General features: G+C 38.5%; 1 protein-coding gene and 1 long non-coding RNA gene across 2 annotated transcripts; one reads left to right on the top strand and one right to left on the bottom strand.

Moving 5' to 3' along the window:
* Positions 1–2,985: 2,985 nt before the first annotated feature.
* On the top strand, positions 2,986–10,917 carry LOC114264306 (uncharacterized). Its single transcript, XR_003629928.2, has 2 exons — positions 2,986–3,417; positions 10,501–10,917. It is a non-coding gene; the product is annotated as an uncharacterized LOC114264306 (long non-coding RNA).
* Positions 10,918–13,914: 2,997 nt separating this feature from the next.
* On the bottom strand, positions 13,915–19,969 carry LOC114264307 (protein CYCLOPS). Its single transcript, XM_028204909.2, has 11 exons — positions 19,065–19,969; positions 18,162–18,217; positions 17,919–18,059; positions 17,677–17,725; positions 17,542–17,594; positions 16,593–17,269; positions 16,245–16,288; positions 16,074–16,122; positions 15,370–15,418; positions 14,824–14,952; positions 13,915–14,335 (listed from the first exon to the last, which is right to left on the bottom strand). Exons 1-11 carry the CDS (start codon positions 19,380–19,382, stop codon positions 14,212–14,214), a joined length of 1,689 nt encoding a protein of 562 aa, XP_028060710.2. The 5' UTR covers positions 19,383–19,969; the 3' UTR covers positions 13,915–14,211.
* Positions 19,970–21,990: the final 2,021 nt, after the last annotated feature.

The following is a 21,990-nucleotide window of genomic DNA, read 5'->3' as shown; positions in this document are numbered from 1 at the left end:
AAAACAGATTTCAACACAAAGGCACTTACTTGGACAGAGTGTTGTAGCATAAAGGCGTAGTTCTCATACTCACTCATCTTGGCATTTCGCTCAAGATCGCCTGGGAGGAGTAGAGCAGTACTTAGGGCCACGCCGACGTTTATGTCATCAGCACTGTCGTTGGCTAGGACTGGCTTATCTTCCAGAGTAATCTTTGGTCTCCAAGGGATTTTTGGTATTCTGGAACCCGAGGTCGTCGCAGACGATGACCTCGGCTTCTTTGATTGGGTGGATTCTGATGGCTTGGCCTCAGCAGATCTTTTTACAGAAGTAGAAGTAGTTTTTTTACTCTCAGCCAATTGTGAGATGGGCAGAGCATCCTCAGCCTCAATCTCAGCGGCTTTGGCTTTAGGCTGAGCCTTTTTAATTCTCTTCAGCTTTGGTGGGGGCATGGTTTGCGTCGGTTGAGCATCAACATCTGTGGGAAGGTCGGCTAGGAGATCTTGGGCAACAGGCTTCGGGCGACCCATCTCAGCAGTCTTGACGAGTCGTCGCCAACGCTTCCTTTCTGGTATTGGGATTAAGTATGGGGCTGAAGTTGATGGTTGGTCGGCTGGATCCGAGGTTGACCCTTGGTCAGCCCGAGATGTTGATGTTGTTTGAAGAGTGGTAGTAGAGGGAGGAGATAGACTCTTCTTCTTTCTTTTTGGGACGTCGGGCAGTGTGGATTTGTATGTCGGAATAAAGTTCAGAAGGAGATGTGCTTTCCTTTCGTAGACAGGCAAGTCCAAGAGCCTTTTCTGATCCTTGCTAAGAACGTAGGATTGGCGAAAGTCTTTCGGTAACTTACGAACGTCTGCAAGAAGAAACAAACATTAGAAACAGATTAAATATTGAAGACTCGAACAGAAACAACTAAAGTATTGACATTGGGCTCTTACCCTTGCCCTCTTTAATAGATCGAGGAAGAGGGTAGAGATGGGCGTTCTCGTCTGGGCCAAACTCCCAATTTCCCGAAGCGATAACATAGTCATCTCCAGCCCCCTTGTTGGAGTCTGGGAGGTCAGCTACGATTTTGTATTCTGTCGACCTCGGCTTAAGATAATAAACGAAGGCCTTTTCCTTCAGGCTAAGGGGGCACATGGTATAACAGAACTGAATGTCGGCCAGGGTAATCCTAGCGTTCTCCTGCCTAGCTAAAGCTATGATGCCATTGATCACTCGATAAGAGTTTATGGCGAGTTGTATAGGGTTCAACTTGTAAAAGTGAAGAATTTCGCGAAAAAGAATGTTAAGTGGAAGCTGGAGTCCGCACTCAGTAAAAGCTACTATAGGAAAGGGCATTGAATCATCTGTGGGCATGATAGAGTCATTATCTTCAGCCAGCCTCAGATGGACATCGGCAGGAATTGAGAACTCCCGCCTGAAGTACTCAAGTTTAGTCGGGGTATCTACCCTATGTCTCTACATACCCATAACGTCGGCCTAAAATCAGAGGGATAGGTCTCAGAAATAAGGTATTCTTAAAGGGTTATTGGAACCTCGGCAAAAACCTAAGGAGAGTATTGGTACGGCTTGTTTCAGTTTTCCCTAAATTAGAGGTTTTACAAACAAATTCCAAGCCTAAGAACTATGAAGATGAAGATCAAAGGCACAGATCTGGAAAGGAAAAACAGAAAACAAGAAACAAAGAATGACGTTTCAGAAACGAAGAACAGAGGTATGGTTCTCAAAAGCGAAAGAAATACAGAAGTAAAAGGTCAAGAACAGTGGCAAGAAAAGTATTAAAACAGTGCAAGTGTTCAAGATATGAGTAAAATCATGGAATAGACGCATCCAGATGAATAGTTCAGTAAATCAAAGGTTTGAACAGCACAATAATGGCAGTAAGTAAATGAAAGCACATAAAAGAAATTGGGAATAAGAGGAACAGAGGCTTACCAGAACAAATGAAGCCAGAATGAAAGTCGCCGAGGTAAGGCAACGGTTGCAGACAAGACGGAACGACGAAAGCTTCGCTGGAATGGAAGAATGAAGACAGTTGCAGAGCTTGGAGCTAGAGCAATGGCGGATTTGAGAAAGTTTAGAGAGAGAGAGAGCCAGAAAATCGAATGCAAAAGTAAAGAAATGAAGATGGAGAGAAAAGTTTTATCAAAAACTTGAAACGGCTGCAAAACAGGGCATTTATTACGCCTGGAGCAACGCACACGTCAGACGGCGCAGATGGGTGAAATACAGCTTTCAGGCGCGTCACAGACACGAGCCAATGAGGATAAAGCATGTGAGGGGAACGGTTGAGAAAAGGTGCATGACAGCTCATGCACGTGGAGGAGTTCGTTTGAGTTCTTGTTCTTTGATGAAGGCATGTCGGCCTAAAATGAATGATTTCGCCCGAAGAGTTCTCACACCGAGGTACTGGAAGAAAATACAGATATAGGTTCCATCACCTCAGAATGCCGAGGTAATAGAACCTAGGGGGCAGTTGTGGGGATGTATTTTTTGAATACCAACACGTGGCATGGTGACGCCGACGTGTCAGCCAAGGTGCCACGTGTCCTGGTAGTTATGCCGAAGTTACCTAGGCAAGGCCGAGGTGATCTCCGAAGATATCGGAATCCGAGATAAGCGGATAAGGGACAAAAGTCTTAGATAAAAGAGAAGACTTCTGCTAAGTTAAAGATAAAGCTCTTAGGGAGTTTATTTTTATCTCTTAAGGAATCCAAAGTAAGTACTAAATTGGAGTCCATAGAAGTCAGGCTTCTAGTAGGACTTGGATTGAATAAACTATAAAAGAGAGGCACCCCGTGGGTCTAAGGTACGCAGTTTTATATTCAAGCTTATAAGTTTAGCACTTGATTATCTTTGAGAGATATACTGACTTGATCGTCGGAGTGCCCCCGGGTGGAAGAGCCACCGCCGAAGCCTTTTCTTTTTGTTACAGGTCTGTTGAAGCCATCTATTCTGCCGATATTTTCCAACTGATTACTAAGAAGACGGTGTAGTCAGAAAATTACCCACACAAAAACTTATGGGTTCGCTCTTGAAAACAGTCTTCCACTGAAGAAAGTGAAAGTTGTGTTGGGAAAGCAAAGATGAAAAAGAAGAAAAAAGAAAAGAAAGAAAGAAAGAAAGTGGGAAACCAGATGAGCGTGATTGATGGATCAAAAGAATGGTGTACAACAAAGTGGGGTGAAGTCTGTGAGGGCGTGTCCCGAATCTATTTCGATGATCCAAACAGTCTCCCCGCACAGAAGAGAAGACAAAGCCTTAACCTTTATTGGACACCTTTAAGGACTTTTCTCAAACACTTTGCACACACCCGCATGGATCATGTGTTCGATGCTTTCTGGGTCGCTTCCCCAAAGACCAATTAACCCTGGCCGCGTTCTATTGACCTTCCAATTTGCTTTCTTGGACCAATCTCAGCACCCACCATCTGTATGTATCTCTGCATTCTATATATGTATCTGTATTTTTTAGGTAGTTTTTTTTTTTTCCCTCTCTGTATATATATTTGAGAATATAGATTTGGGTGAATGCATTGTATCTAGATTTTGTATGTGTATGTTGGTTTTTTTTTTTACTGGGAAGTTCATGAATGAAAGAAAAAGGATTGAAAACAATTGGTTGTTGGTGGGTTGGCAAAATTGGCAATTTGCCAAACCTTGTTCCAAATTTGTCACAATGTAAAGCATTGTCAAAATTTAGCAGAACATTGTAACTCATCCTATCCAAGTTATTTAACTCACCAAGAACATGAGGAGATAAAACTTGGAAAGACATAGTCTTTTCACATATGTTATATTAAATTCACTTGTGGAATTAGAATCCATGTTAAATTAAATTCACTTGAAGGATTCTTTTAAGGCCACCTTGTGTTCTTTTAGTTGGGAACCCAATACAACTTTGGAGCAGGCACAACTCTAGTTTTAGATGGTTTTTGGTGAAGTTTGAATTTGCCCTAAAAGTGCTTAAACATGGCAATCCTTAGAAATCTCAAAACTAAGTTTGAGACTTGTTCAACTTGTGCTGATTCTAAACTAAAATCATCACAATTGCAAAATATAAACCACAATTCTATATTCAAATTTATAAAATTACTATAATACATTAGGATCAATTAGGGAGGTTGCATATCAGATTTCCAAATCACCAAAATATAGATAAAAAAAATTTAAAAAGAAAAATGAAAAAAGAGAGAGATCAAATGAAAATTTTCAACCAGCATACAAAGGAGAAAAAAAAGAAAAAACTTTTCCCTCTGTCTATAGATAATCTCCTCTCCAATGGCCATCTTTTGAGTCTCCAATCCACAGAAGACGTATGTGTGCTATTTTCCAATAATCCTCACTTTGTTTTTCTGGATTCAGCTTTGCAATTAATGTATCTGGCATGTCAGACAATGTAAGATTGTTGAGGTTGGATAGATGTTCAATGCCAAAGGGCAACTCCACCAAGTTGCAACTATAAATGAATAGCTCTTCGAGACGAGGCATTGTGCCTTTCTCCACTGTCAACCTTCTCAATCCTTCTAATCTTCCAAGGGATAGAAATTTGAGCCTCTGAAACCCACTAGCCTTGAAACACAATCCCTCCCGTTCATATGCATCCTGACCCATTGTGAGACGAATCAGATTGGGCAAATATTGAAGGGATTGCAGCAGATCATCCTTTAATTTGCTCCACTGCAAACATAAGCATGTGAGGCTATGAGGAGAAGTAATCCAATGTGGTACCTTCTCTAAACGTCCTCTCAAGTATACCGTTAAAGAAATCAAGGAGTTGAAGTTAGAGATTGAAGATCAAGGATCTCATCCTCTTCTATTGATGTTACATCTAATGAATGAAGGTTGTTGAGGTTCTCAATGGAGAAGCACAGAGCCACCCCATCTTCTTTTCTCAACATCACAATGCCTAATCTCCTTAGTTGGGTGAGCTTTCCTATCTCTTTCACTATGGTGCTTCCGCTGACATGGTTTGCCTCTATGAAACTCAACTTCTGTAGGTATTTCAAGACTTAGATGGGGCCTTAAAGCCATGGTTACTGTGAAATGGATAATAAATATGACCCGTTTTGTAACGATTTAACAAAAGATGGTGCAATTGTTGGAGCCTTAAAATTTCAACGGGCAACTCCGTCACATAAGTGTGTTTAAGATCAAATGTCTCTAGGTTCTTGTAAAAATTAATGTATTATTGATTGATGTTTATATTGATTTCAATTACAATGATTCATGATTCCTATATATAGAAGAGGGTGAGTGTGTAGTAGGTAAGGAGTAGGTGAAGTGGAGGTGGTAGTGGTGTAGTGGGTTAGGTTTAGTGGAGTAGGTGAGGTGGTAGTGGTGTAGTGGGTTAGGTTTAGTGGAGTAGGTTTAAGTGGGTGAAGTAGGTGGAGATTAGGTGGATTTTAACAGCCCCCCGCAAACTCAAAGGGGATAGGAACTAACCAACTTGAGTTTGGAGAGAGTAACAAAACAAGAAAATACATAACAATAAAAGAGGATAAGAGACACTGTATGGTCGTGTCAGACCATTGGTGAAGACACTGGATGGTGGTGTCATAACGTTGTAGAGGACACTGTATGGGGGTGTCATAACCATGTAGAGGACACTGTATGGTGGTGTCATAACGGTGTAGAAGACAGTTTATGGGGTCATGTCGGACCGTTGTAGCAGACAATGTTGTGACAGTTGTGGTGACAGTTTACGGAGTCTTGCTGGACCCTTGTAGAAACTAACCGGAATCAATGTCGGGACAGTTTACAGAGTCTTGTCGGACCCATGAAGGAGCTAACCGGAATCAATGTCGGGACAGTTTACAGAGTCTTGTCGGACCCGTGTAGAAACTAACCGGAATCAATGTCGGGACAGTTTACAGAGTCTTGTCGGACCCTTGTAGAAACTAACCGGAATCAATGTCGGGACAGTTTACAGAGTCTTGTCGGACCCCTGAAGGAGCTAACCGGAATCAGTGTCGGGACAGTTTACAGAGTCTTGTCGGACCCTTAAAAAGTCGCATCCTCAAAAGGTGTGCCCAATCTATCAAAAGGCGTGCCATCAAAAGGCGTGCCCAATCCATAAAAAAATGTGCCATCAAAATGCGTGCCCAATCCATAAAAAGGCGTGCCATCAAAAGTTGCGCCCTCAAAAGGCGCGCCCACTTCATCAAAAGTCGTGCCCGACAGAAAGCGTCGAGCCATCAAAAGGTGAGCCGGAGATGCGGCGAGGCACGTGAGCGACAGAGTGGCGTGTCGGCCTCGGCTATTTAACCAAGGTTGAGGCGGAGGCTGTGCAAACCAGTCTGAAACCGCCGAAAATCCTTTGAAAAAACTCTTCCGTTTCTGAGAAAGAGATTCTGGAACACTCTGTTGCCATTCTGTAACCAACCTTTCTCTGAAACACTCAGCAACCCATAACATGGCCTCGTCTTCCCGTTCAGCTACCCAGAATATGGCCTCTTCGTCCCGTGGTCTACTCACTCTTTTTCCCGACCTCAACGAGTCAACAAGAGAGATCACTGGTGCGGTGGCACTGGAACCTCAACCAAGCGCCCCGGAGTTTGCTCCATTAAACTTTCCGATGCGGTCTGTGGAGCAAAGAATGGCAGTGCAGTCGGATGTGGAAGCCAATCAGTATACATTGAAGTCATGTGTGGAAACCATGACTGCGGTTACAAACTTGTCGAACCGGCTGCAGAGTAGGGCAAATGAGGTGCAGCAGTTAAACTCCCAGCTGGCTCTGCTCCAACGCATGTATAAGGATGCGCGAGCAGAGATAAGTGTGCTAAAGGCGGAAAATAAGGAGCTGAAGCGGAAGGCCACCGTGATGTTCCGTTTTGGAGGTCCGCCATATGCTGCAGTGGAGGAGTATGGGGGAGTGAACGTGCTCGGTGGACTAGGAAGCACGGAGGCAACACCGGCAAGGGCCACCCAGGACGGAGGCAAGAAGAAAAGACCGGCGGCTGAGTAGAGAAGAAAAATCCCACTGTGGGTGTGGTAGTTTTGTTTTTTTTTGTTTTTTTTTTTTTTTTTTTGTGTGTAAAAGTGTGATCGGGGTTGTTCCCTGAGATAAATAAAATATAATTGGTTGTGCAAATTTGTAAATGGTTTGCAATGGTGTTTGGTATTTTTTTTTTTTTTTGTTTTAATAAGAATAATAATAATAATAATAAATAGGTATCATGGAGTGGGCGGTGATAAAAATATGATTTAGAAAAAAAGAGGAAGGTGGTGGAATGATGGATCAAAAAGTAGAATAAAAGAGAAAAAAAAAAAAAGGTGCACATGAGTTGGTATGTCAAAAAGTAGAATAAAAACAAAAGTGCACATGGGTTGGAAAGTAACATGACCTCGTCAATTATTTGTCCATAACTAGTTCCTTTCTCCTTAAACCAGTATGGGATTTTTCTCTTGGTAAATATGATGTTATCATCGGGGAGACCCGGCAAAGCAAATGTCTCTGTAACATAGAACAAGAACCTGGGAATGCCGAGGCGAGCACCAAGGTCGGCAGTCCAGGGATGGAACATGTCGCTGACGATGCAATCAGGGCGGCGTCGTTTGAAATGATCGCCGATGACCTGCGATTTTGGACGCCGATCACGAGGTTGAGATTTTCCGGCGAGGAAAAGAAGCAGAAGCTTCCGAGATCGCAGGATTCGCCTCTGATGGTGACGGCGTAGGCGAATCGGACGGCGATGATGAGAACACCGAAGACAAAGAGTCGAACCAGAATGTTCCTCAGTAAGCTTGGCTTAGACTCCATAGCTCTCTGTATATACTAAATCTAGAGAGAGGGAGAGAGAGCCGTGGGTCTCCTTGGTTTGATGCCAGGAGAGTGTAAAAGAAATTGAGAGAGAGATGTGGAATTTGTGGCAGCGGAGTGAAGGAATGTGTGGAGGTCCGGCGGGCGGCCAAGGCGAGGCTGCCGCCCGCCGGTGAAGCAGAATTACTAGCTTCTTAACCTTGCTCTGATACCATGTAAAAATTAATGTATTATTGATTGATGTTTATATTGATTTCAATTACAATGATTCATGATTCCTATATATAGAAGAGGGTGAGTGTGTAGTAGGTAAGGAGTAGGTGAAGTGGAGGTGGTAGTGGTGTAGTGGGTTAGGTTTAGTGTAGTGGGTTAGGTTTAGTGGAGTAGGTGAGGTGGTAGTGGTGTAGTGGGTTAGGTTTAGTGGAGTAGGTTTAAGTGGGTGAAATAGGTGGAGAGTAGGTGGATTTTAACAGTTCTCAAGCTCTTCGATTGAGTTTGGAAGCACTTTTAATTTTGTTCCTCTTAAACTTAGATACCTGAGATGGAACAACTTGATCACTTCTCCTGGAAATGTCTCCAAAGAAGCACCTCTCAAGTGTAAAACTTTGAGCAACCTCAAATTACCATTGAACAACATTGGCATGGAGGACTCAGAGAGGGGCTCTTGTACCCCAAACACAAGCAAAGAACGCAATTGAGAGAAACACTTACCTTCTGGTATATCTGGTAAAGTATTATGGATTGATAGGCGTCTAACTTTTTCAGGCCACCTCATGTTTCTTTCTCCTGCAATCATTTGGAAGTTCTGATCTCTTGATTTTGAAAGAATAATTTCACGGAAAAGGTTATGTATACGGCACCTTTTGATACTCCGTCGTGCCTTTTCTCCGCTACTTGCATCAAGCTTCTATTAAGAAGCTCATAGAGGGCGACTTCCTCTGGTGTCTTTCCTTGTTTTACTTCCACAAATCCTTCTGCAATCCATAACCGAATCGAGCTCATCCATTCAATCATATGATTTTTGGGTAAACTGCTCAAATACAAGAAACAAGACTTCAAATAGTAAGGCAAATCATTGTAACTTAATAACAATATTTTCGTCATGTAGTTGCCTTCTACTTCAGCACCAATGCTGCGATTTACAAAGTCCCACCCGTTTGCTCTACCATGGTCCTTTGAAGCCAAAACCCTGGCAATTGCCACAATTGCCAGTGGCAAGCCCTCACATCTTTGTGGGATACTTTCTGAAAGTTCCTTTAAATGTGGAGGGCAATCCTTCTCCTGAAATGTTTTCTTGCAAAATAGAGTCCAGGACTCTTCTTTAGACAAAGCCTCCATTTTATGGATGTAACCATTGAATTCTCTACAAGAGATTGAAGCAACATTACCAATACGCATTGTGAGCAGTACACGGCTGCCACAATTGCTGTTTGGCAATGCAATTTTGATAGCATCCCATACATCTACGCTCCAAACATCATCTAGGACAAGCACATACCTGCTTTCTTGGAGGAACTCTTTGAGCATTGCTTTCAATTTATTGTTGTCCATGGTTTCCAACTTCTCAGGGACTGTTCGTTTGACTTCATTGAAAAGTTGTTGAATCAAATCTTTTAAGAGCTCCTCAATCTTAAACTGAGATACTGTGATCCAAGCATGGTTTTGAAAATGCCTCTTCACTTTCTTATCCTCGTATACTTTCTTCACCAGGGTTGTTTTCCCCAACCCGCCCATTCCCTCCACCGAAATCACTTTGAGTGGAGAATCACCATCAAGGAGCCAATTAATGAGTTGTTTAGGCTTGTCAGTGCCAACAAGCTCAGATTCTTCTAGTAAAAGGGCATCACCTTGTCGATCGTACCATGCATTGTTCGCAACATGGGAGCTTAAGCCTTGCTCTAAGGTACTGAATGAGGAATTGTACCTCTGATGTCTCTATTTGATATCCGTGACTCTGACTGTGATGTCTCGTATCTCATAAGCAATTTGATGATGAAGCTTCATGCTCTTAATTTCATAGTAAATCTTACAAAGAAACCCATTTAATCCATGGTGATGATAACTGGCCAGACGAAGCATAAATTCCTCTAGAACGTCATCGGTGTCATAAGCGACATCTCTAACTTGCTTAACCCATGTTTGGAGCACCAGATCACTTCTTTCCATTGCATCTGCAACCCTCAGGAAGGCTTATGCCATCTAGCTCGTCTTTGATGAACACAAGGTCTCCTTTGACTCCACCCAAGACTTTCAACTCTTCTGCAAGCAAGCTTGAAAGCTTTGCAAGCAAGAATGTCACCACACTATCTGCCATTCTCTCTCTCTCTCTCTCTCTCAAAGGATGAATAGCTTGAGATTCCAATCTCACTGTGGCTCCTCATAAATACCAGTTACGAATTTTTTTTTTTTTGGTTTATGTTGTGCTTTGCTTCTGCACTACATATTCTGCTATGTAAACAAATAAAGGACCATATTCTTTCCTCCTTACAAGCAAAGGGATTCTGTCTTCAAAAGAATGTCACCTAAAGCAAAAAAATTTCCCCTCTTTTCTCTCTCTTTTCAAAGAACAATTTAAGTGATTGTCTTCTACTGTAAAAGATCGAATTAAAAAATATGTATTTGCTTTCCTTCGTCACTTCATGTTGTGTTCTTCTGTAAACAAATATAGAATTATATTCTTTCTTCTTGATGAGTGAAGGAACAATTGTCTTTGGAAGTAGTCATGAAATGCATGTCTTTTTTTTTTTTTTGCAGGTAAAATCAAAAGAAAATTGTTACGTGGACGACTAGTTAAAGTGATGGCCTTGTTCTGGTCGTGGAATGCAATTCCTCTCCTTGAGGATGCATTAAAAAGAAAAAGGAAAAAAAAATTAGCAGCAAAGGGCTGTCTCGTCAACGGAATAATGCCAAGCAAAAGGGATTATTGTCTTTGCAAAAATGAGTCACCACAAGCTACTCTATTTTATTTTTCACTTCATTTATTTTTCTTTTTTATTTTTAGTTCAACTAAGCAGTTGTCATGTAGATAACAGTTTAAAACATTGTCTTATTTGAAGAAGTGTACTAGCATCAGAAGTTTTAGAGAAAATGTGGCTACCTACGTTTTCAACATACTTTCAGTATGAAACAGCTGTATATTTCAGAGCCATACATATCGTCTTTTATATTTCACATTCTTGCCCAACTTGTGATTTGATGTTACATGATGACCAACTGATTTTAATGGTTATAGCTCTTGTCCTCTGAGCTGTCAGTATCTTAAACTTCAATGCACGGTTGTGAACCTATACACATTGTGTGGCACTAAATTTTGATTCAGACTTCTTATAAACTAATAAAGACATGTTCCAAGATCCATCCTGTCAATGTTTGAAGTTAATGGGTGTTGGGTGCAGAAGCGTATTTAGGTGACAAACCATATAATCACTAACTGAAGGATATGTGGATTCAGCAAATAAGGATCATATTATTTATTTATATGTTTATTTTGTTTTGTAGGATAAAATAGTGTTTTACACGTCTCAAGAGAAGTATCGGATACATATTCCATACCCTAGATAGGTGACAATTGTCCAAAATGGCTTCTTTATTTGATTTGAAGAATCCATGTAAGACTTCAATAGCATTAAAAATCCAAAATGGTTTCAATTTCTTACAAAAAAAATATTTGCTGTGTGATACCCATCTTTGAATGTTGAAAAGTAAACCTCAGCTTTGTCTCAGACCCAAGGGAGCTTCTATTTCCACACACCATTTCCACTCTTTGCACATCCTTCTCACTACACACACCTAAAAAATTAATCTCAAATTATTTTACTCACTGCACACACCTTTTATTCCACATCTACCCTCATACACACGCCCAGACCCCAAATCCAGCTCTCGGAAGAGTGCAAATACACACCCATTAAAGTTGCATCTCTCACACAAGTCCATCTCTCACACCTTTCGTCCCCAAAAGCTTATTGAAGACATCTCATTGAAGCATTGATGAATCTCATTGAACCATTGAAGGAATTCTTTACATTTGGAGAACTTAGGTTAGTTTACTTATTTCAATCCTCATTCCTATTTCATTTATAATATAGGGTTTGTTTTTACCATTTTCAAAACGAACGAACACATAGCCCATCGAGATGAGCAATCTGTTCCTCATTTGGAACTGGTTTTCCGAAAATAAACAACTTGTTCGGAAGTAGAATTCCGAAAATTATTATTTATTTCAACAGTAGAATTTCGAAAATTTTTCTTTCTTTCAACATTCAACTTCCGAATATGTTCAATTCGGACAACATTCAACTTTCGAAATGAATTTGGATTTTCGGTTTCCAACTTCCGATCAGAATAGATATTTTTGGTTTTCAACTTCCGAACGGTTTTGTTTTGTTTTGTTATGTTTTTTTTCCCCCTCTTTTGTATATTCTTTTTACAATTGTATACTCATTAAATATATTAATTTTTGCAAATAATATGGATTCTAAATGTCAACAACGTGTGCCACCTACTGCTTCAAATAGACGACGTCGTGAATTGGATGTTGACCATGAACGGGGACGAGGGCGTGGGCGAGGACGGGGTCGGGGTCGGGGTCATGATCCAGTTTTGGTAGAATATGATATCCTTAGTGCCAGTCAAAGTTGGAGCCAAAGCCAAAAACGAGTTGAAGATGATGATATGCCTGACATTGCCATGGAGGATGCCTCTTTACTCGATTCTCCTACTATCCAAGAAGAGGACCTTACTCATGCTTTTCCAGGTGGATTGACTGATCCATCAATACTGCGGAGTTTCAATAGTCATGTCGCTGTAGCTGTTTGGCACGGGGAGGTAAATATTCCTGAGTAAAAGTGAAATTCATTTGTATATGATTTTTTTTTTTGTGTGTGTGTTATATGGTAGTTTCTAATGAGATATTTATTTGTTTTATAGGAACGAGGGCCCTTAAAGTGTCATAATCACTCTTCGAAGACCCTTGCATGGCCATGGTGGTCAGTAGACAACAACACCAGATTCAAAGCCATTATTGAGCGGTCTGGGCCGTCACAGTTAGCTCGTTGCACTTATTGATTCGTCAACAAGCTTCTAATCTACAGTTTTGTTGAGAGATGGCAACCTGAGACGAACACATTTCATATGAAAAGTTGGTGAGATGACCTTGACCTTGATTGATGTTGGCACTATTCTTAGCCTTCCCATTGTAGATAGATCAGTCAGCGTACCAGATGTGACGGATCTTCATGGAGTTACACTACTGGTTTCTGGCTTGGGGATTACTGAACGTGTAGCACATGACGAGGTTTCTACTACTGGTGGGAATTTAGTCAGGCTTGAGTGGTTGCGAAGGCAATTTGCTGGTGTCACAGATTCAGACCCAGAAGAGGCTATATAGTGCGCTGTTAGAGCTTATTTGTTGTTTCTGTTGGGATGTACGCTTTTCAGTGACAAGAGTGGCGGCAGGGTTCCTGTTGTTTAGCTTGGCTTATTGATGGATTTGGGATCCATTCATATTTACGAATTTGGAATATAAAATGGAAAAAAAAAAAAAATACTTCATTCGGAAATACCATGTTGAACAAAATGATAATGTTCGAATGTAGCTGTCCGAATTATTTTTATCGGTTCGGAAGTCGAATGCCGAAAAATTTAAATTATTTTGGACGACAACTTTCAAAATTACATAATTATTTCGGCAGTAGACTACCGAATAAATTGATATATTTCGACCCCGATTATCCAAAAGATGCTGGGGAAAAAAGAAAAGAAAAAACCGACTTTTACATAGCAAAACTCACCTTTCCTTGGCTATCTTTCTCTTCTGAATTTTCATAACAGAAATTTTCCATAACAATGATGAATGAAGATGAGGTTTAGTGTGTAAACTAATTAAAAGCTATGAATCAAGAATGAGGGTGTTTAGTGTGTGTATACTAATGAATGGAAGCTAACAATGAAGGGTTTGAAAGGATGAGGATGGAATGTGGAGGTTTAGCAAATTGAGCATGGAAGTGAGCTTCAGCAGCTTCAACGTTTCAGCAACTTCAACGTGGAAGTAGATGTGGATGTGCAAGGAGAAGGTGTGTTTATATGAATTTTATGTGATGTCCATAATAATAATTTCACTTAGGAATAAAATTGTAATAAAAATAAATATCAAGAGTGAAAGTGATGTGTGCAAATAGAAGCTCCCCAGACCCAATTCTCAACATTTACAAAAATCACTACTCATCGTCATGATTCAGGTCAAATATACCAACCACGGTACTGAATACAGGACTCTATAAACATTAGTAAACTAGCAACCCTCCCTTAATGGTATGTGAAGGGTTGCATTTGCATTGTTTCAATTATTTATTCCCAGGCGGTTTCAAGGGCTTTGGATTTTTGAAGGGTTTTATAGTAATGTTAATCCTTGTGCCGAATGGAGGAGATGATGGAAGATGAAGATGGATAAAACAGACTAAGGTCTCACATCTTTCCAGTGTCTGCAATAATCCTTTCAATCTCCTCTAGAAGACGCTCCTTTTCTTCTGTCAGCTCATCATTCTGCTTTTGAAGTTCTTCTATCTGCTTGGTCTGTTCAGAGTCTTTTCTGAAATTTAAAACATATCAAATTGTTAACAACAAATTATGCATAAATAAAATTACAGGAAAATAGATTTTTAATTTTTTTGAAAGGCAAAAAAAAGAAACAAACAAAAAAAAAAATGTTGGTCCATTTGGTTCCACTGTATCATTCATAATACTAATTCAAATTCCAGCTGAAAAAAAAAATACCCAATTAGTACACATTAATGTGTGTTTTGGAAGGAAAATATTGAGTACACACTTAACCTTTAGCATAATGCATAAAATGGTGGTCCCAAGACTTGAACCCATAATCTCGAGGTTATTAGGCCAAAGTCTTAAACCATTGCAAATGTGTGAGCATATGTTATCTATGGATTCTCAATACACAATCTTCTGTCCTCCACAAACCAGTTCTAGCCGGATAGTTTTATTTTATGTTTTTGTTCATTTCCCCTTTTCCTTAATCAACACAAAACAGAAAGAATGTTTGTTATAGTAAATTAATGTCACCTATTCATGAAAGCCAAGTTGAGTTTGAGCGATCGCACTTCCTTCTCAAGATTTTCACACCGCTTTAAAATGGACTGCATGTCTGATGGAATTGATGGTGTCAGATTTCTTTCCTTTGCCTCTGCCATTCTGAACATCAGAATATTCAACATAAATTAAGCTGCTTACACACATTTTACCAGCAGTTGAAGATAGCTTTCATCGTCATTTAGCATGTATCTATCTCAAATTACTAAAAAGTATTTTAATTAAATATCTAGACTACATGTTCACCTTCAGAGAACAATGAAAAGCAATCAAGTTGTTTGACAGATACGACAAGTTTTTAATTATTAATATTCTAGAGCTTATCTGTCTTTAAGTATGACTCATGAAGATATCTTGAAAAATAAACTAAGAAAGCTAGGGATTTTTGCATGTTCAATGACTAAAAATTGATACTAATCTGTTCTTGAGGCTAACAGCAGACAAGATTATAAAATTTAGAAAATAATGTATATAGGAAGAGACCACTCTCCCCCAACTTGTCAAGAAAGTAATACGTACTTCCGGGATCGCTCCACCCTACGCTTCTTTGTTGGATCCCCTTTGTCCACTGCAATATTTCTTTTGGTTAGAGAAAATTATATTGACTTGATAAAAATGCTACAGTAATATATCTGTAGAAAATAAGCATTATCACAGTGCTTATATCAAAATAAGGATAGAAGATGGTAAAGCAGAAACTTTTGCACACATGATGGATAGATATTATGAAATAAGCATGAAAGAAAGAAATACTATTCAAATTTGTGGAAGTATAGGCACATTATTGAATCTAGACACAACTAGCACATTATTGAATCTAGACACAACTGGCACTTAACGACCATCGTGATGCTACCATATCATGCTTGTCCATGACCCAAAACATATAGAAAATTTGATCTCAAAATGATCAAGCAGAAGAAAGCTCAACAGTTAAAAGCAATGTAATCTCTAATTTCACAAGTTTTTCCGAAAGACAAAATGTTTTCTTCAGCAGCCCCATTTAAAAGGGCATTACCCAGTGTTGGACCTCGTTAGTCAACAGTGCGGAGAGGAGTAAATGGAGACAGACCTAACCTTTGGCAATAGTTGCAAAAAGTAGTTGCTCTCGGACTTGAATGTGTGTTCTCAAGCTATTAATCTAATTTTTTGGGTGAAATTAGTGAAGTATGGAAATGGAAAGACAAGTGTAAAACTTGTAAAGTTCTAAAGAAATTCATTACCTGAACCAGTTGATGTCACTGATCCATATCGAACAAGACTTCCTTTTTGCTGAAGACAGGTAAACACCAAAGAAATTTTTGGCAGTTTAGTTATTCTCTTCAGTCCTTTTAAACAATAGTGTTGACAATTTGTGTTTCATTATCAAAGAACTAGAATTGGGTAGAGCATACCTTTCGATCATCTTTTAAGTTGTCATATATACGTTCCCTGATGTCTGGAGTTCAAAGAGGAAATGCTCACACTAAGTGAAAGAAAAAAAAGAAAAAAGAGGATAGAAACACAATGGGATGATTTAAAATGACATGAATTTGGAATAAATCCATTAGATATGCTTTCAAACTTCATACAATATCCCAATGTAGTCAAGCTCCCATTTTCTGGTAATGATGCATTCTAAGCAATATATTTTTCATTCAAAAGCAAATAACATTAAAATAAACTAACTATTTCCATGAAACATCCCAATATCTTCCATTGGAAAATTAATAAATTTATTTATTTTTGCACATTATACATACCTTTAGCTTCTGAACTCCTTCCATTTCCAGGGTGTTTCCTAGAGCTCTCACTCACAGTTTGACCTGAATTGCTGGGCCCATCACATGCATCAACCCCAGTTGAGATTACTGGTGCAGCTGCAGAAGATTCACTTTGCGAAGGTTCTCGAGAAACTGTGAACATCTGCATTGGGTTTGTAGGAGCTACAAAACCTTCGAAATCCATATGAAATGACCCTTTAACTGCTTGTACAAGTCCAGGATTGGTAACTTGAACAGAGGACACATCTTGAAATATTCTCAGTGTCTCGTGAATATGATTTCCTTGTCCTTGATTCAAACTTGTGTCTCCTAGAACTTCTTGAGCACCATAAAGTCCTAAAAAGCTATCATCATCAGTTCCTCTCTCAGTCTGGTTCATAAGCTTTTTCCGCTCTAGTGTACCCTTCAGCATGCTCACAACTGAGGAAACTTGGTCTACTTTATCAATAGGAGATGCGTTGAAGGTAGACGAGGATGAATTGGACGGAGACATAAATGAGCTAAACTGGTTTGGAGTCTCACACATTGAAACATCAACAAATCCATTTGGAATTGTAAATTCCTGTTTCAAATTGTTGATACCATGTCCAGATACATTTTGCAATGCTTCCATACTGAGTAAAGTTTGAGAGTTCTGCATCGCAGCATACCTCTTCCTGGAAAAGAAGTATTTACTCAAATAAATCCTAGAAAGTGATGTTTCTGTGATTTGAAGAAACTAAAATATAAAAACTTGGATAATTTAAGCCCTAAGTTTCTCAATTGCAAGTATTTGGATCTGCCTATAAAATAAAATTAACAATTTTCTCAGTGTTCGAAGTCTCAATATGAAATGTTAGATAAAACTTTGGTTATCAAAGTGCTAACAAGTAACTGAAACTTTCAAGGATATATTTTTATGGACAATATATGATGAAAAAAATGATACCGTAGTTCAGAGGATCGACTTCTTGTCATGGGTTGAGAACTTTGAAACCACGCCTGCATTCACAGTGAAATATGAGATTATGTTGAAATGCCATATTGAACTGATATTTCTGCAACTATCTCAATATGTACAGACCTTAGCCAAATAGAGATTACTAGCTTGCAAGTCTGGCTCAACCACATTCCTGATGAAAAAAAAAGAAGAAAGAAAGGGGGGTTAGCACTTACCCAAATAGTTTTGGTTAAGCCTTTTTCAGTAAATTAATAGTTTAGACAATTGAGGAGATGATGAGGGGGAAAAAATAGTGGGTGACTTAAACATTGAAAATCTCCAAACCATGTGATTCAGAATGACATATATATGTTACAGAAGACCACCTTGTTGAATTTTGATTGAGATCACTTGATTGTTCATCAGCTGTGGGAGTAATTTGTGGTAATAAAATATCATTGCTTCTTTTCTTCTGAAGTACACCCCCAAGTTGCTGATTAGATAAGCTGGCTGGTTCTGTGGTAATCCTGCATTTAACATCAAATTTACTTGTCTACAGAAGTCGGAAGTATAAACAAATATGGTTCTTGCTAATTAGATCAACTTATCATCTTCTATCACCTACTAACCTTCGTGATGGTTGACGAGGATGATGTGATATGCTTGTTGAATTATAGCCATGATTCTGGAAAACGAAAGTGTATCAACTGAGACAAACAACAATTTGGGAAGGGGTAGAAAATGAATGATCATAAACCTTCGCAATATATCAACAAGAAACAGAAGTAATTAGGACAGAACTCAGATAAAGTAAATATAGGCATTTCAATCATTTCCGCTGATATCTGACTTGGTAAAAGTTAGTGGGGCAGAGCACAAAGAGCTATTTTGCTGGAGATGGAGAGAAAAGTTAGTGAGGTGCTTTATCTCTTCCCTTCCAATGTCTACATTAGTTGCCTAGTTGATCTACAGAATTGGAATTCATCTAATGGATGAGAAGAGTAGGAGAAAGAGAAAAACACTTCTAAGAATGTAAGGAGTGAATGCTTTGCATAGTAGGGATTTTGTACCATAGCTGGGAATGTATAGTTGTGTGTTTTATCTCAAGTACATTTAAAGCAATCAAGTAAGTACTTCACAAAATCTAGAAACGGACTTGGCTATAGCATTGTTTGTGTCTAGAACTGAGATAAAATCAAGAGTAATCCGTACACAAAGTTTGTTACCATATATTATTGAGAGACTAATCATGCTTATTTTCACTTATAAAATTGATCAACGCTCACCTCTGCGAAATTCATCCAGCTAATTATCATCAAGAAAACAAAAGTAGATTAGAGGGGAAAACAAGACCTCATTTGTATACTTGTCTGACACTAATCAGGATTTCTAGAATCCAGATGATCTTAAAACTTAAATTTGGCCAGCATATTCAACATGTTTCGTTGAGACTTACAACACTTCAAACTCAATAATATCTAACCATGGATTGAGAAACAAAGTCAACAAAAGAAGATGGTACAATTGCTTGCCTCTCCGTTTGTGAGCCAGCTTTTGAAGAGTTCCTCGCTATCTGTACGAAAATTTTGGGAAAGATTTTTAAAACCCAACATTTCCATGGTTGGCACAGGCATTCCAATTGAGCTCTCCATCAAAGATTTCAAGAACATCTCTTCGCTTGTGTTCCTATAGAAGTCTGAATATCCCCTTCCTTCTGTCTCCATGAAATTCTTTCCCACCTCACTCCTCTGAACTACCTGAGCTTGGAATGACCTCAAATTCTGCTTGCCAGTCCCTGGTTTTACAAAAGAATGATCCTCTGAGCTTCCCTTGCTTCCACCATTTACCATATTACTCAATAATCTACTTTGATTCAAAACCTTCCCAAAGAAATATATGACATCAAAGAAAATCTAATATGCCCCTCTCAAGAAATCTTTATCCTTCTTGATAACCTAACCCACACGGCACTCACTAATAATTGAATTTTATCAAGATGAAAAAATCATGACCACATATAAAAAAAAAGCATTCTAAACCAGCTAAGCAGCCAATAGGACTCAAACTCAACACAAATAAGACTTGAGAATGAGTATATCTTGGGGCAATCACAGACTGGTTTTGTGGGTCAATGTCTCTAAAACCAAGTCACACCTTGAGCACAAAGAATTTTGCATTCAATGAACATAAGTTGTGATGCTTCTCTGTTTGATCAGTAGTTGTATATTTGTATAAATGGCTCTGTGACCAGAAAGCTTGAAGATACTAAGACCAGAAAGCTATGGAAAGCTTGAAGAAATCAATTTCAAACCAAACCATAATATGATAATAAAGAAGAAATGTTGTGCACAAAGATTATACAGCTCTATTACGTGTATTTGTGTCTTTCCTCCTTAAACTTTTTTAGTCTAGAATAATTGACAAACAGGTTGTGGGCACAATTAAAAAATATAAAGTCATGGAATCAAGGAGTACCAAATTCTTTAGATTCCAAATACCATGGATTTGTCTTTTTTTGCTCTATTATTAAGAAACAAATTTTACAGAGTAGTAAGTTGAAATTCAATAAAAATCATTGTTTTTCATACTTACCTTTGAAAACCAGTTGGAAATGAGAGGTGTATAAGAATTTACATTCACATAGAGTGTAGGTAGGAACGTAATCGGTTCGGAACGGTCGGTATTTAGGTGAAATTTTGCACCGAACCGATAATGTTGGTTTTATTATATTGAAAACCAATACAAACCAAATTTTTTACCAAACAGTACAAAACCGCACTGATTCAAACGGTTCGACTCAATGCGGTTTGATCGGTTTAACTACTTTCAAAATGAGTCGTTTCTTAAATTTATAGTATAATAAATAATTTATATAAAAATAGCCATTTGTACATAATTTTAAACATATCCAATCCCACCATTCACAAAAATACAAACAAAAAAATTAATAAATACTAATGTTTGAAGCTTTTACTAAATTAGAATTAGAAATAAAATATAATCTAGGAATCAAAGTCTTAACATCAAAATAAAACCAAAACCTAAAACAATAATTTTATTATATGTAAACATCTACGGTTGGTTTTAGTGGAAATTGGTGTACAATATGTCAAAACCGGAATCGAACCGAAAATCGAAAAAAATAATTTTCAAAACCGAATAGACCGATTCATATTAAAAAACCGACCAAATATGACCGGTTCGATTCAGTTCAATTGGTTTAGTCGATTTTTTTGGTTTTTCTTACATCCCTAAGTGTAGGATTAGATTAAGGAAAATTATATACGAGTTCTACTAAAATCATATTTGGTTGTGATAAAATAGTATATGAATCCCTTCAAAAAGGTAGAAATTGGCATTCCCCCCAAAAGGTTGGGATTGGAGTAATTCTATGTCCACACACTAATTCCTCTCAGTACACATACTTGTGGGAATGTATGATTCATGGCGAAAAATGATCGCAGGCGAAGAGGGAAAAAGGCGATAGGAGGGGATGGCGGATGAGAGAGGTGGCGTTGGCGATAGAAAATGGTTGTGATATTTTAGAATTACCGTTTGAGTAGAAAAAGATGAAAGTATTCTAGTATTTTTATTCTAAGACAAAATTGTATTAATGAAATTTTTTATAGTGTGTGAACTGAGGAGAATTGGTGTGTGAAAATAGAATTATCTTTGGAATTGCTATCGTAATCCGGATTGAAATTGGAAAGACCATTTTGTCCCGAGTTTACAAAAAATAACAAAGTCAATTTTATTATAATGCCACTAGACTAGTACATAAATAAACGCATTGTATCTTATATTTCCAAAAATACTACTACATTAATAATCTCATCATTTAATCTCACTTTACTCACAATCTCAATCAACCTAATTTGGAAAACAAACATGGGTCGTGGATGTGGGAAACCACTTTAGGCCATAATATACTATCATGCCTTTGAGCCCCTAGTGTTCACGGCGGCTATTCTACGGACATTGACCCAATAATATTCCTTTTTTGTTTGATGACTTAGCATTATACTCATACATAATACTAATGTATTTTAATTCAGTCTATAAGTCACTGTTCACCTGCGACAAGCTCTTGACATGGTAAACTTGACCAATACGCCAACGCGTTAGATCAAATCCTATATTCAATCACATACTAGAATAGTAACAATACATGACTATCTAATATCTACACAAATAAAATTTGTATATATATGCGCATTTGATTAGACAATTTTGAGATAATAGGAATAAGACTAAAAAAATTTTTGAACTAAAATATGAAGAAGTGTTGAGGGTTATTTGGGGGAGGGGGGAAATAGAATGATGGAAGCCATGAAAAGGACCTATGCAACTGCCCCCACCAACAATTTAAAAAATGTTGCCGTTGGGAGGCCATTTCACCATTTGAGAGCGCCTTGTGTGTGAACATCATGTACCTGTGAGCATGGTACATCATTTCCC

Source organism: Camellia sinensis, chromosome 13, assembly GCF_055761805.1.
Source record: "Camellia sinensis isolate YWXY chromosome 13, ASM5576180v1, whole genome shotgun sequence".
In the NCBI taxonomy this organism is placed as follows: domain Eukaryota; kingdom Viridiplantae; phylum Streptophyta; class Magnoliopsida; order Ericales; family Theaceae; genus Camellia; species Camellia sinensis.
The sequence above is the reverse complement of the archived record's forward strand: the minus strand, read 5'-3'. Positions and strand labels throughout refer to the sequence as shown.